We start from the raw sequence: 12,809 nt of genomic DNA, 5'->3' as shown, positions 1-12,809 counted from the left end.
CTAGACTGGCCCCTACTGCGCGAAGCACGGCGAAGAGTGCGTGGTGGTCTGGCTCTCTGCTGCTGTCGCGACTTGTGCTCGCTGCTCTCGCCTCGTCCGCGTGCACCGACCCTCGCCCCGCCCAGGATGCTCCACACTCGTCCAGAGCTCGTCCTCCGCGTACGCTGCCCCTCCCTCTGCCCCCCGTAACCCGCTGCACCGCGTGCCTTTGTCGCGCGAGCACACCGCACCTTTTTCGACCCCCGCATCCACCCTCAAGCAGCCCCCTGCAGAGCTACTCGCCGCGCCAGACCGGTCCACAGACCCTCACTGGGCGGACTCTGCGCCACACGAGCTGCCAGGAGAGCGCGCCGACGCTGCTGCAGCCTGCACCCTGCGCTCGCACGCGTCCACCCTCGCACCTCGCCTCGCGCCCGCGCTACCCCGCTGGGGCCCGTGTGCAGGGCGCCGAGCTGCACAGACAATCTCAAGCAATGGCTGCCTGACCGAGCAACCCTCCCCGGCCTCCGTTGAATCCTCCCCGCTGACCCGCTCGTCGTCGACCCTCCCCCTCCCCTTCACAGCGAGCGGATGAGCTCCTCTCCGTGGGCCAGCCCCTCGCGGCCCTCTCGTCCATCTCCGAGGTCTTCTCGTCGAAACGCTTCCGCTCGACCCCGCTCTCGACCCTCGAGCCCATCATGGTCCGCTTCCTCGAGCTCTGCGTCGACCTCCGCAAGGGCCGCACCGCAAAGGACGGCCTCATTCTCTACAAGAACGTCGCACAGAACACGTCCGTCCAGAGCGTAGAGGTCACCATCCAGAAGCTCCTCGAGCTCTCGCGCACCAAGCTCGACGACGCCCTCGCCAAGGTCAACGAGCTCGAGGGCGCCGCGCCCTCGGGCGACGTCGAGGACCTCGAGGCCACCGAGACCCCCGAGAGCATCCTCCTCGGCGCCGTCTCGGAGGAAAAGAGCCGCGACCGCACCTACCGCACCCTCGTCACCCCGTGGCTCCGCTTCCTCTGGGAGTCGTACCGCACCGCCCTCGACATCCTCCGCAACAACGCTCGCCTTGAGGTTCTCTACCAGGTGCGCAGGCTCTTGACGCGATTGGAAGCGCCTTGGACTGACTCGCCCGCGCGCCGCTCTGCAGACCGTGTGCCACGAGGCGTTCCAGTTCTGCTTGACGCACCAGCGCAAGACCGAGTTCCGCCGCCTGTGCGAGACGCTCCGCTCGCACCTCGCGTCGTCGCAAAAGTACACGCACCAGTCGCACTCGATCAACCTCAACGACCCCGACACGCTCCAGCGCCACCTCGACACGCGCTTCCAGCAGCTCAACACGGCCGTCGAGCTCGAGCTCTGGCAGGAGGCCTTCCGCACCGCCGAGGACATCCACACCCTCGTCGGCATGAGCAAGCGCGCCCCCAAGGCCTCGGTCATGGCCTCGTTCTACGACAAGATGGCCCGCGTCTTTGCCGTCGGCCACAACTTCCTCTTTCACTCGGCCGCGCTCGGCAAGCTCTACTCGCTCCACTCGGCCCGCGTCGCCATGGCCGGCGGCGCCGTCGACGCGACCGACTCGGAGATCGAGAAGCACGCCTCGCGCGTCCTCCTCTCGGCCCTCGCCGTCCCGCTCGGCTCGGGCGTCGAGGGCGGCAAGCGCCTCGACGGCTCGAACGACGAGGGCGAGTCCAAGGGCCGCCTCGGCCGCCTCGCGTCCCTCATCGGCCTCGGCGCCGTCCCGACCCGCGCCGGCCTCCTCAACGACGCCCTCACGCGCCACGTCCTCAAGCGCGTCTCGCCCGAGCTCCGCGCGCTCTACCAGATCCTTGAGGTCGACTTCCACCCGCTGTCGATCACGAGCAAGATCGAGCCCATCCTCGCGTCGCTCGAGCAGAACGCCGACACCAAGCGCTACGTCGAGCCGCTCAAGGACGTCGTCCTCGCGCGCCTCTTCCAGCAGCTCGCCCAGGTCTACGCCTCGCTCAAGATTGACCGCGTCGTCAAGCTCGCGCGCTTTGCCGCCGACGGCGACGCCCTCGCGACCCGCATGCGCGTCGAGCGCTACGTGACCGAGGCCTGCCGCCGCGGCGACGTCGACGTGACGATCGACCACGCCTCGGGCTCGATCAAGTTCAAGGAGGACCTCTTCAGCGACGAGGGCGTCGCCGGCGCCGCCAGCACCGCGGCCGGCGCGGCCGACTCGGTCCAGACGCTGCAGCCGGCGCCGAGCGCGCTCCTGCGCACGCACCTCGCGCGCCTCGCGCAGACGCTCCACTCTACGCTCCAGGCCGTCCAGTCGCCGAGCGTCGGCGCCGCGGGCCCGCACGCCGCGCGCGCGGCCGCGTTCGACAACCTCGACGCGGCGGTCGCCGACGAGCGCGAGACGGCGCTCGCGCGGACGCAGATCATCCAGCGGCGCAAGGAGCTCGCCGACGAGCAGACGGCGCGCAAGGAGAAGGAGGAGGCGCACGCGCGCAGCGTGCGCGCGGCGCAGAAGGCCGAGGAGGACGCGCGCAGGCAGCAGGAGGACCTCAAGCGGCGCGAGATTGAGCGCATCCGCAAGGAGGTCGAGAAGGTCAAGGCCGACGAGGCCAAGAAGGTCGCCGAGAACCTGATCGAAAAGGGCCTCAAGGTCGACATGCAAAAGCTCCCCGAGCTCTCGGCCAACGACCTCGTGCAGCTCCAGGTGCAGCAGATCGAAAAGGACAAGAAGTCGCTCTCGCAGAAGCTCGCGTCGGTGCACAAGCGCCTCGACCACCTCGAGCGCGCGTTCCGCAAGGAGGAGATCCCGCTCATCGCGCAGGACTACGAGCGCCAGCAGGCGCGCGACCGCGAGGCGTTCCACGCCGCGCAGCAGCAGCGCCTCGACGCGCACAAGCGCGAGCACGCCCAGGGCCTCGCCATCAAGGCGAGCCTCGCGCGCATCCTCCCCGACTTTGCCGCCTTCCGCGAGCGCGCCGAGCGCGAGTCGCGCGCCGCGTTCGAGCACGAGCAGCGCCGCCTCGCCGAGCAGCTCGAGGAGGCAAAGGCCGAGCGCCGCCGCGAGGTCCTCGAGCAGAAGGAGCGCGAGCGCCAGGAGGCCATCGAGCGCGAGCGCGCCGAGGCCGAGCGCCGCGAGCGCGAGGAGGGTGCGTTGCCGCTTTTTCTCTTTCTCGCTTCCAGTCTTTCCCATGCCTGTACTGACCTGATTGTGCACGTCTGCAGAGGAGGCTCGTATCCGTGCCGAAGAGGAGGCTCGCGAGGAGGAGGCGCGTCTCCGCATCGAGGAGCGCCGCCGCGCGATGGAGGCCGAGGCGCAGGCCCAGGCCAAGGCCGACCTCGAGGAGCGCCTCGCCGCGCGCAGGGCCGACCAGGAGCGCATCGCCGCCCAGGCTCGCCGCGAGGAGGAGGCGCTCGCGCGCCGCGCCGGCGGCGGCGCCATGCGCTCGTCGTCGGGCCCGGCGCCCATCGGGTCGGCCCAGTGGCGCAGCCAGCGCGAGGCCGCCGCCGCCCCGCCGCCGACGGCGGCTCCCTCGGCGTCGTCTGGCGAGCGCCCGCGCTTCAACCTTCAGCCGCGTACCGTCTCGGACGCGGCGCCCTCGGCGGGCGGCGAGCGCCCGCGCCTCAACCTCCAGCCCCGGTCGAGCCCGCGCCCCGAGTCGCCCGCCGGCGCCGCTTCGCCCGCTGCTGCTCCTCCTGCTGCTGCTGGCGGCGCGGGCCGCTGGGTCCCGCCGAGCCAGCGCGGCACGCCCGCCGCGTCGAGCGACGAGGGCTCGCGCCCGTCGACGCCCGGTGCGGGTGCCGGTGCTGGTGCCGGTGCGCCGCCCGCCGGCGGCAGGTACCAGCCGCCGAGTGCGCGCAACCGCAACACGTCGTCGCGGTGGTAAGCAGTGACGGCAGCGGGGGGTTGCGTGCCAAAAGCGCAACGAGGAGATGTGGGAGGGAGGGGATGTGTAGACTTTTTCATGGTTCTCTCCACCGGGCACGAGCAATATGAGAAGCTCGTTGCACGCACCACAGTGGTCCGTAGGTTTCATCGAGAGACGAGAGCGGAACGCGGAGTGAGGCTGTGCTGAGCTTGGGAAGCGCGGCGCCACTTCTCGCGCGACTTGCAGCTCTCCGCTTCGCTCCACAAGCTCGTGCCGCTGCCGGGATGGACGGCGACAAGCAGTCGAACCGGGCACACCGCCCGTCCAAAGCGCCCAAGAAGGGCCCGGAGAAGGGCAAGAACCCAAAGGCGCGTCCACAGCGAGCTCGCCGCCTCGCTCGACAACACGGCTGACCGGGCTCACGTGGGCACTGCAGGCGTTCACGAGTGCATCGTTCAGGCGCGCAGAGAAGCAGGCGCGCAGGAACGTCGAGAAGGACCAGACTCGCCTCCATGTCCCCGCGGTCGACCGCACCTTTAACGGCACCGCGGGACAGGGCGGCAAGGAGGTCGAAGTCGAGGTGCCGCCAGTCATTGTCGCAGTCATGGGCCCGAACGGCGTGAGTTTGACTTCGCTGCGTCTATGCGTTCCCTCCCCGCTTCCGCTCACCATGGCTTGTTGTGCTCCGTAGGTCGGCAAGACCACCTTGATCCGCTCCCTCGTCCGCCGGTACACCAAGAACACTATGGTCGACATCAAGGGCCCCGTCACCGTCGTCTCGGGTGCGCAGCGTCACGGCAGTCTGCTCATTCCGCTCGAGCTGACCCGGTACCTCCTCGTCTCGCAGGCAAGAACCGCCGCCTCACCTTCATCGAAGTTCCGAATGACCTTGGCGCCATGATCGACACGGCCAAAGTTGCGGACCTCGTTCTCCTCATGATTGACGGTAGTTTCGGGTTGGAGATGGTGCGTTCTCCTCGCCCTGCTCCTCTGTTTCTCCGCTGACACTCATCCGCTGCGCAGGAAACTTTTGAGGCGCTCTCTGCACTGTCGTCGCATGGCTTGCCGAAGCTCATCGCCGTTCTCACCCACCTCGACCTTGTCAAGACGCCCGCCGCGCTCAAGGCGCAGAAGAAGCGCTTGAAGAAGCGCTTCTGGACCGAGGTCTACGACGGCGCCAAGATGTTCTACTTGTCGGGTGTGATGAACGGCCGCTACCCGGACCGCGAAGTGCTCAACCTCAGCCGGTGCGTCTCCGTCTGGTCGCTCACCGCGTCTCGTCATCTCACCTATTGTCGCTTTGCAGCTTCATCTCCGTCGCCAAGTTCCGCCCCCTCACTTTCCGCAACACCCACTCCTACTTCCTCGCCGACCGCTTCGAAGACCTCACTTCGCGCGAGGTCCTGCGCAAGGACCCCAAAGCCGACCGCTCGGTCGCCCTCTTCGGCTACCTACGCGGCGTGCCGCTCCGCCCGCCCGGCCCGAGCAACTCGGTCCGCGTGCACATCCCCGGCTCGGGCGTCGACGCCTTCGAGGTCTCGCGCATGCTCGAGCTCATCGACCCGTGCCCGCTCCCGACCAAGGACTCGGAGAAGCGGCGCAAGATGGGCGACCGCAACAAGGTCGCGTATGCGCCCATGAGCGGCGGGTCGGGCCAGGGTGTCACGTGGGACGGCGAGCGCGTGTGGATCAACACGAGCGGGACGTTCTCGCGCCGCCGCGCCGAGGAGGGCGAAAAGGAGTTCACGGGCGCGGGCGACGAGGGCGACGGCGTGCAGATGGTCATGGACCTGCAGGACGCCGACGCGACGCTCGCTGAGAACGTCGCAAAGAGCCAGATCCGCATCTTTGGCTCGTCCAAGCCGCTCACGGCGGCCGACTACCAGGCCCAGCAGCAGGACCTCGGCGAGGGCTCGTCCACGGGCGCGTCGCCCAAGCGCCAGCGTCGCGCAGCGTTCGACGACGCTGTCGGCGACTTCGACCCGGCCGAGTACGAGGACGCGAGCGACGAAGAGGACGAGGTGGACATTAACGAGGACGACTTCGACACCGACGACGAGGCTGTCGACGACTCGGCCGACCTCGAGGAGGGAACTGAACTCGCGTTTGAGGCGAATGGCCGCTCGAAGGGCAAGGGCAAGCGTCGTGCGAGCAACGGCGCTGGCCCGCGGAGCGAGGAGATCGCTTTCGCCGACAGCGACTCTGAGCTCGATTTCGGTCTCGACGGCGATGGCGATGGCCGTCTCGGTTTCGACGATGAGGATGAGGAGGGCGGTGACATCGCCTCGGACGGCGACGAGGACGACGAGGACGAGCACGGGCCCGAGTGGAAGAAGAACCTCGCGGCACGGGCGGCGCAGACCATGGCGTCGAGCCGGCGCAAACAGAACCTCATGCGCCTCATCTACAACTCGACTCTGACGCCCGCGCAGATCGCGGCGGGCGAGACGGAGGACACGGTCGCGGCAAAGGAGGAGGCCGATGCGGCGCGCGAAGCCGGCGAGATGGACGAAGACGATGACCTGTTCCAGCTCGCGCGCGACCCAGAGACTGCGCCTGGCGCAGACGAGGACCAGTTCCGCCGGCCGGTCAACGTCGCCGACCTCGGCGTCTGGGAGGACGAGGAGTTCCTCGACTCGATCCGCCACCTCTTCATTACTGGCGACGGTAGCGCACCGACCGGCGACGACAAGTACGAGGAGGAGGGAGGCGACTTCGAGGACCTCGAGGCTGGCAGCGACGATGGCGAGGATAAGTCGGCCTTCCCGCCCGAGCTCGACGAGCTGGACGACGAGGAGCGCAAGGCGCGCGAGCTCGCCGACAAGAAGGAGATGCTTAAGCGCAAGTTCGACGCCGAGTACGACGACGACGAGGACGAGGACAAGCTCGACTTCTACACCGAGCAGAAGGCAGAGATGGAGCGCAAGCTCAAGGCGACGCGGGAAGAGTTTGCCGACGATGATGCCGAGACGCGCGCGCTTGTCGAGGGCCACCGTCCGGGGACCTACGTGCGCCTCGAGATCCACGGCGTCCCATGCGAGCTGGTCAACAACTTCAACCCGCGCATCCCGATGATCGTGGGCCACCTGCTCGCACACGAGGAGTCGTTCGGCTACGTTCAGGTCCGGCTCAAAAAGCACCGCTGGTACCCCAAGATCCTCAAGACCAACGACCCGCTCATCTTCTCGCTCGGATGGCGGCGGTTCCAGACGGTACCCGTCTACTCGCTCGACGATGGCACGCGCAACCGCATGCTCAAATACACCCCCGAGCACATGCACTGCCTCGCGACCTTCTACGGCCCCATCTCGGCGCCCAATACCGGCTTCTGCGCCTTCACCCGTCTCGCAGCCGACACGCCCTCGTTCCGTGTCTCGGCGTCGGGCGTTGTCACCGATATCAACGGCACGACTGAGATTGTCAAGAAGCTCAAGCTGACGGGTACGCCGTACAAGATCTTCAAAAACACGGCGTTCGTCAAGGACATGTTCAACTCGTCGCTCGAGGTGGCCAAGTTCGAGGGCGCCTACATCCGCACCGTGTCGGGCATTCGTGGTCAGGTCAAGAAGGCGCTCGCCAAGCCCGAAGGCTGCTTCCGTGCCGCGTTTGAGGACAAGATCCTCATGAGCGACATCATCTTCCTCCGTGCATGGTACCAGGTCAAGCCGCGCCAGTACTACAACGCCGTCGGCAACCTCCTTCTGCGCGACAAGTCTGCGTGGACCGGCATGCGCTTGACGGGCGAGGTCCGCCGCGCCGAGGGCCTCAAGACGCCTGCCGACGTCAACTCGCTGTACAAGGTGCGACCTGGCTTCGTTCGCTTACACCGCGCATCTGCTGACGTTCGCTCTGCCTTCAGCCCATTGTCCGCGAGACGCGCCGGTTCAACACGCTCAAGGTGCCGCGCAAGCTCCAGTCCGCGCTGCCGTTCGCATCGAAGCCCAAGATGCAGCCCAAGCAGCAGACGAAGACCTGTACGTTTACAGTCTGTCAATGCGTATCTCTGCATCTACTCATTTCTTTGCTGCGCCGCACAGACATGCAAAAGCGTGCTGTCGTCATGGATACCGACGAGAAGAAGGCGCTGTCGCTCTTGCAGCAGGTCCAGGCCATCTCGCGCGACAAGGAGGCGAAGCGCAAAGACTCCAAGGCGGCCAACAAGGCGGAACGCGCGAAGAAGCTCGCGAAGTAAGTCTCGTCTGCGTATCACACTCTTACGAGCTTCCGCTGACTTGCGTTGCTATTCACAGGGAGGATGCCAAGCGCGGCGAGCGCGAGAAGAAGGACAAGCAGGAGTTCTTCGCGGCGCAAGGTCGCGCAGAAAAGCGCAAGGCCGAGGGCGGGCGCTTTGCCAAGAAGCAGAGGCGCGAGTAGGGAGATGGCAGTACTTGCAATTCCTCTTCCTCTCCGCTACAGACCATAGAGAATGATGTTGTCGCTTGCAAGTGATAGACGTCTATCGTGGAAGGACGAGTACGATGTGTGGCCTGCCCGGTGGAGCCTTTCCTCCTGCGTTCGACTCGCTCTCGTCCCCCTCCCTCGCGCTGCGCAAGTCCGCCTCGAGCTCAGCCTGCGCCGGGTCCACCTCCTCAATCGCATCCGACTCGACCTCGACCTCGAGCTCATTCACCTTGGGCTGCGGTCTCGGCGGCGGCGGGATCGCCCGACCCTCCTCATCTACGCGCGTCTCCAGCTCGTCCCGCGTGGGCGGCGGCGGATGCTCGATTTGCCAGACACGCATGCGCGGGAGTGCGCAGTGTCCTGCTGCGAGCGGGACGACGCGGACCTGCACCTCGCGCTCCTCGTAAGGCGCGAGCGTCCATTCGGGCAGCCGGCGCGGACCGGCAAAGACAAAGGTCGAAGGCACGTCGGTGCTGCTGTCGACTTGGCTGGAGAGCGTGACGACTCGGCCAGTCGGGTTCGAGAAGCGGTAGGGGATCGTGGCTGGTTGGTGCACAGTGAGGAAGGGAGGCAGAGCGAGGGTGATGGTCGGCTTGTCGGGGACGGGCTTAGGCGCCGCTAGTCGCAAACGAGTCGAGGCCGGCTCAACGTCTGTCCCGCTGCGACGCCAGCGCAGCTCGAGCTGGACATTCGAGTCGTGCGGCTGCATGGTGTCGGGCAGGACATCCAGGCGGAAGAGGGCATTGAAAACGTCGCCGGGACACCAGGCTGCGGGCAAACGTCAGCGTGTTATATGCATTGGGGTCTAGGAACAAACCCTACGCATAGGATCCGCTTGCTCGCCCTTCTCGTCGAGGTAGCCGAGTGACGATTCGACAACACGCAGGGTTGGTGAATTCTGCGCAAGGCACAAGTCAGCACTCTCCTGAAGACGTGGCGCATTATGGACTCCGCAACGCACATCGGCATGCAAGTACACGCCGAGGACCTCGATGTCCCATGGCCCCGCCGCCGTCAGTCCGGCCACGATCGTTGCGTCGCTTGCTCCCTCCCACCCGTCGGGATCGCTCAGATCCGTGAGTGCCTTGACGGGTCGCTTGCGCTTGTACACCTGCGTGTCGAACGAAGCGTGGATCGGGCGGATAGCTGGAATGGGGAGGGCTCGGGTGACCTCGGTTGCCATGGGCGGGAGCGTCGCCGCAGAGCCGGTCGACGCCGGTGAGTCGAGCGGGAGGGCGCGGACCGTGACGTCGATGTTGCGCGGGCCGGGAATGCCGCCAAGCGTTTCGAGGTGGAAAGTCTTGCGCAGCGACGAGCCGGGCGCAACGGTGCCGAGCGGGAGAGACTCGATGACGGCGTTCGAAGCTTGCTCATCAACCAGGATGCGGTCGTCTGTCACGCAGGAGAAGTCAGCTTCTCGAAGTCATCGAGACGGAACGGCACAACCACTCACGCGATCCATCCTCGCCGGGTTGCAGGAAGAGCAGCAGGTAGACCTGCATTTCGACCTCATCGTCGTTCGACACGTCGACATGTATCGGGAAGCGCTCGTCGAGGTACGCGGGCGTTGCGCATTCGGTCGAGACGTTGACGCGAAGCTCGCGGCGAGACACGCTGCAACGCAACGGGCTTTTGAGGACGCCAAGAGCATACGTAAAGACAACGAGGGACGTACCGGCAGGCCGAGGCCTGGTGCAGCAGCGGGACAACCTTGTCATTGACGCGCCACAAGCTTGTGTCCGGCATGCGCTCTGGCTGCATCGTCAAGATGACCGTCCAGGCGCCAACCTGGGCGGTGAGCACGACCTTCTCGACCTGCGTGCGAGTCAGCGGTTAGCACGCTTTCTCAGAGCAGGCGATTTCGGGAAAGAAGTCTACCGTCAGCTCTAGCTCCCGGTCGACCGAGATGCTCCCCGTCAACACCTTGCTCTCGCCCGCTCCCCACCGCAGCGATGCCGTGCGCTCCTGGTCCGATCCGACGCGTCCAAGCGCGACATGCTCGACAGCGCTCTGTGCCGCTGCGTCCGCATGCGAGACGCGCAGTGGCGGTCGGTCGTCGTTGAAGTGCAGGTCGAGGTGGTTGAACGCGAGCTCGCCCGAGCGAGCAGTCGAGGGTGCGATCAACGAGAGCTGGAAGGGAACAGGCTGGGAGGTGTGCGCCGAAGGCCGGAGGAAGGCGAGGTGGCACTCGAGCAACGGCGCCATCTCCGTCATGTCGAGCTCGAGGCGCGCCTGCTCTGGCGCTGGCGGCACATGCGTCTGCAGCAATTCGACGACACGACGGGCGTACTCCTCGCGCTGCTCGGTCGAGATGCGCGACGTGGGCGCGAGCAGCTCGAACCCTGCACGAAGGGCGCTGGGCCAATCCTGGCACTCTAGCGCAGCGCGGAAAGAGCGCTCGAGGATCATGTCGAGGACATCTCGCCACCCGTCACGGCGGTAGTTCTTGGCGATGCGGTCGTAGAATCTGCTCGCGAGCGATCAACAGCGGAACACTTCGCGGAGAGCGCTGAGACCACGCACTTGAGCGCCGTGTCGAACTTGCCGGCCTCGAGATGCGCAGAAGCAATCTCGGCAGCAATGCAGAACGTCATGTTCTTTGCGCGGTGGGCCTTGAAAAACTCGTACGCCTTGGTGAAAAGCTGCGCAACGCAGAGCTGGCTCAGCGATCTCCTCGTTCTCGCGGTCGAGCAGAGAGAGCGCGCACCTCGACAATGATCTCGGCATGGTCGACTTTGCGCTCGTGCACCAGCGCCGGACTATTCGCCGCCACGTCGCCCGCCTGGCCCTGCTCGCCCGCCACAGCTTCGTCGATTCTCCGGGCCGCGGCGCGGAACGTGTCGCGCCGCGCGACGGCGCACACCGCAGCGAGGTGGTAGTAGTGACCCGCGTGCTGCAGCACATTGAGCGGGACGAGGCCGGGCGAGGGGAATTGGCCTGCTGCGCCGGCTGCAGCGGCGGCGGGAGGGAGTCGGGGAGTAGGCGGGGGGCGCAGGGAGGGGAGGCGGAAGCTGGAACGAAGGGCGATGGTTGTGAGGTCGCCGAAAAGGCGGTACCTGTAGAACGCGGTGACTCAGTTGCCGACGAGAAGGGAAGTATCGCGAAGAACGCACTGCTTCGAAAGCCAGGACCAGAACTCGAACGTGTCTTCGCCGATCTTCCAGCTGTTGCTGAGCTCGCGGAACCGGAAGACGTGGCGATTGAGCTGAGCGAGTGCTCGTGAAGGCTCGTTCGAGTAGAGGTACATCTTGCAGATCTGCGCGTGCGCTCAAACCGTCAGTCCCGTTGGTTTTCGCGGAACAAGGCTCGCCGCACCTTGATCGATACGCAATCTGCGAGCACCTTGGCTTCTGCCCATCGCTTCGTGCGCGCGACAAGCAGCTCGGGTTGCCCAAACATGTCGACGAGCGCATCGTAGCAGTCCTCGTAGTGCCTGTCACACGGGGTCAATCACCTGAAACGATTGGAAGGAGCGCAGAGACGCACTTGAGCGACACCTCGATCTCGCCGCGCATCTCGGCGAACAAGGCGAGTTTGTAGTCGTACCGGACGTTCCACCCTCGCTCGCTCAGTCCGCCGCGCGGCGCCTGCCTCGTCCGCTTCCGTCGGACGCGCCTCCCATGCTCGCGGTAGTAGTCGAGCGCGGCGGGGAAGAGCTCGGCGCGGAGGCTCAGGACAAAGTTGGTCACCTCGCTCTGCGGGACGGGCGAGATGACAAAGAGCGACGCGCGCGTGTCGAGCCCGCTCTGCCGGCGGATGAGCGACAGCCGGATGTCGAGCGCCGGGTCGTCGAGGAGCTGGCGCGAGCACAGGAGGACGACGGCGAGCTTGATGCCGCGCTCGAGCGTCGAGCGCTTGCGGTCGACGATCTCGCGCACGAGCTCGCCGTCGTGGTGCCGCTCTTCGTCCTCGCGCTCGGCCGGGTCGCGCGACGTGCCGGCGCCGTGGGCTTCGTGCAGGCGCAGGACGAGGATGAAGACGGAGGGGACGAGTTCGCGGTGTTTGCGAATCCAGATGGGCGCAATGATCCCGTCTGGGTAGAGCGGAGAGGTCGGGGTGAGTGGGGAGATCGGAGAGTGCAGTGCGGGTGGCCCTGTGGCGGACGGAGGCGCAGTCGAGGCGGGTCGGGCCTTGAGGGGAGGGAACCGGATATTCTGCGTCGAGTCGAGCGGGGTCAGTCCGGCCCATTGCCTGGACAAAGGAGCGCGTACCTTGTCCACGAGAACTGTGTGGAAGTCATTCTGCGTCCCCCTGCTCGTGTCCCACAGCGGAAACGCCCTGCGGGAAGCGAGCGTCTTGCGGAGCGCCGCCTGGAGGATCGCAAACGGGTCGCTTGAGGGCTCCTGCGGCGGTGCACTCGCTACCGGCGATGTCGTTACTCCTGCCGGTGGTGCTCCCGGCTGGCCCGGTGCGCCCGTGCCCAAGCCGGCGACATAGAGGAGCGGGCGGTGATGAGCGGTGAACTCGTTCGGGTACGAGTCCATGCGGGCCCGACGCTGCTCCCTAGCGCAGTGTCTCTAGCTTCGAGCCGGCTTGGTCAAGAAGGCTGGTCAGGGAAAGCGGTTGGGACGCGAGG

General features: G+C 66.5%; 3 protein-coding genes across 3 annotated transcripts; 2 read left to right on the top strand and 1 right to left on the bottom strand.

Annotated features, from left to right (window-relative positions):
• Positions 1–126: 126 nt before the first annotated feature.
• JCM10292_004329 (uncharacterized protein) lies at positions 127–3,850 on the top strand (the record flags this gene model as incomplete). Its single annotated transcript, XM_076645664.1, has 4 exons — positions 127–159; positions 564–1,067; positions 1,132–3,112; positions 3,189–3,850. 4 exons carry the CDS (start codon positions 127–129, stop codon positions 3,848–3,850), a joined length of 3,180 nt encoding a protein of 1,059 aa, XP_076508534.1.
• A 266-nt stretch (positions 3,851–4,116) lies between these two features.
• BMS1 (GTPase BMS1) lies at positions 4,117–8,206 on the top strand (the record flags this gene model as incomplete). The annotated part of the gene is made up of 9 exons (XM_076645663.1): positions 4,117–4,200; positions 4,269–4,451; positions 4,524–4,614; positions 4,680–4,798; positions 4,856–5,079; positions 5,139–7,632; positions 7,692–7,806; positions 7,870–8,020; positions 8,083–8,206. 9 exons carry the CDS (start codon positions 4,117–4,119, stop codon positions 8,204–8,206), a joined length of 3,585 nt encoding a protein of 1,194 aa, XP_076508533.1.
• Positions 8,207–8,288: 82 nt separating this feature from the next.
• Positions 8,289–12,717, bottom strand: JCM10292_004327 (uncharacterized protein; the record flags this gene model as incomplete). Its single annotated transcript, XM_076645662.1, has 12 exons — positions 8,289–9,001; positions 9,056–9,131; positions 9,195–9,625; positions 9,687–9,847; positions 9,909–10,048; positions 10,112–10,700; positions 10,757–10,875; positions 10,941–11,289; positions 11,347–11,489; positions 11,549–11,666; positions 11,720–12,387; positions 12,445–12,717. 12 exons carry the CDS (start codon positions 12,715–12,717, stop codon positions 8,289–8,291), a joined length of 3,780 nt encoding a protein of 1,259 aa, XP_076508532.1.
• Between the last annotated feature and the right edge of the window lie 92 nt (positions 12,718–12,809).

Source organism: Rhodotorula paludigena (genome assembly GCF_050403205.1).
Source record: "Rhodotorula paludigena JCM10292 DNA, Rt_paludigena_JCM10292v1_ctg2, whole genome shotgun sequence".
NCBI lineage: Eukaryota > Fungi > Basidiomycota > Microbotryomycetes > Sporidiobolales > Sporidiobolaceae > Rhodotorula > Rhodotorula paludigena.
This window is presented reverse-complemented; position numbering and strand designations above follow the sequence as displayed.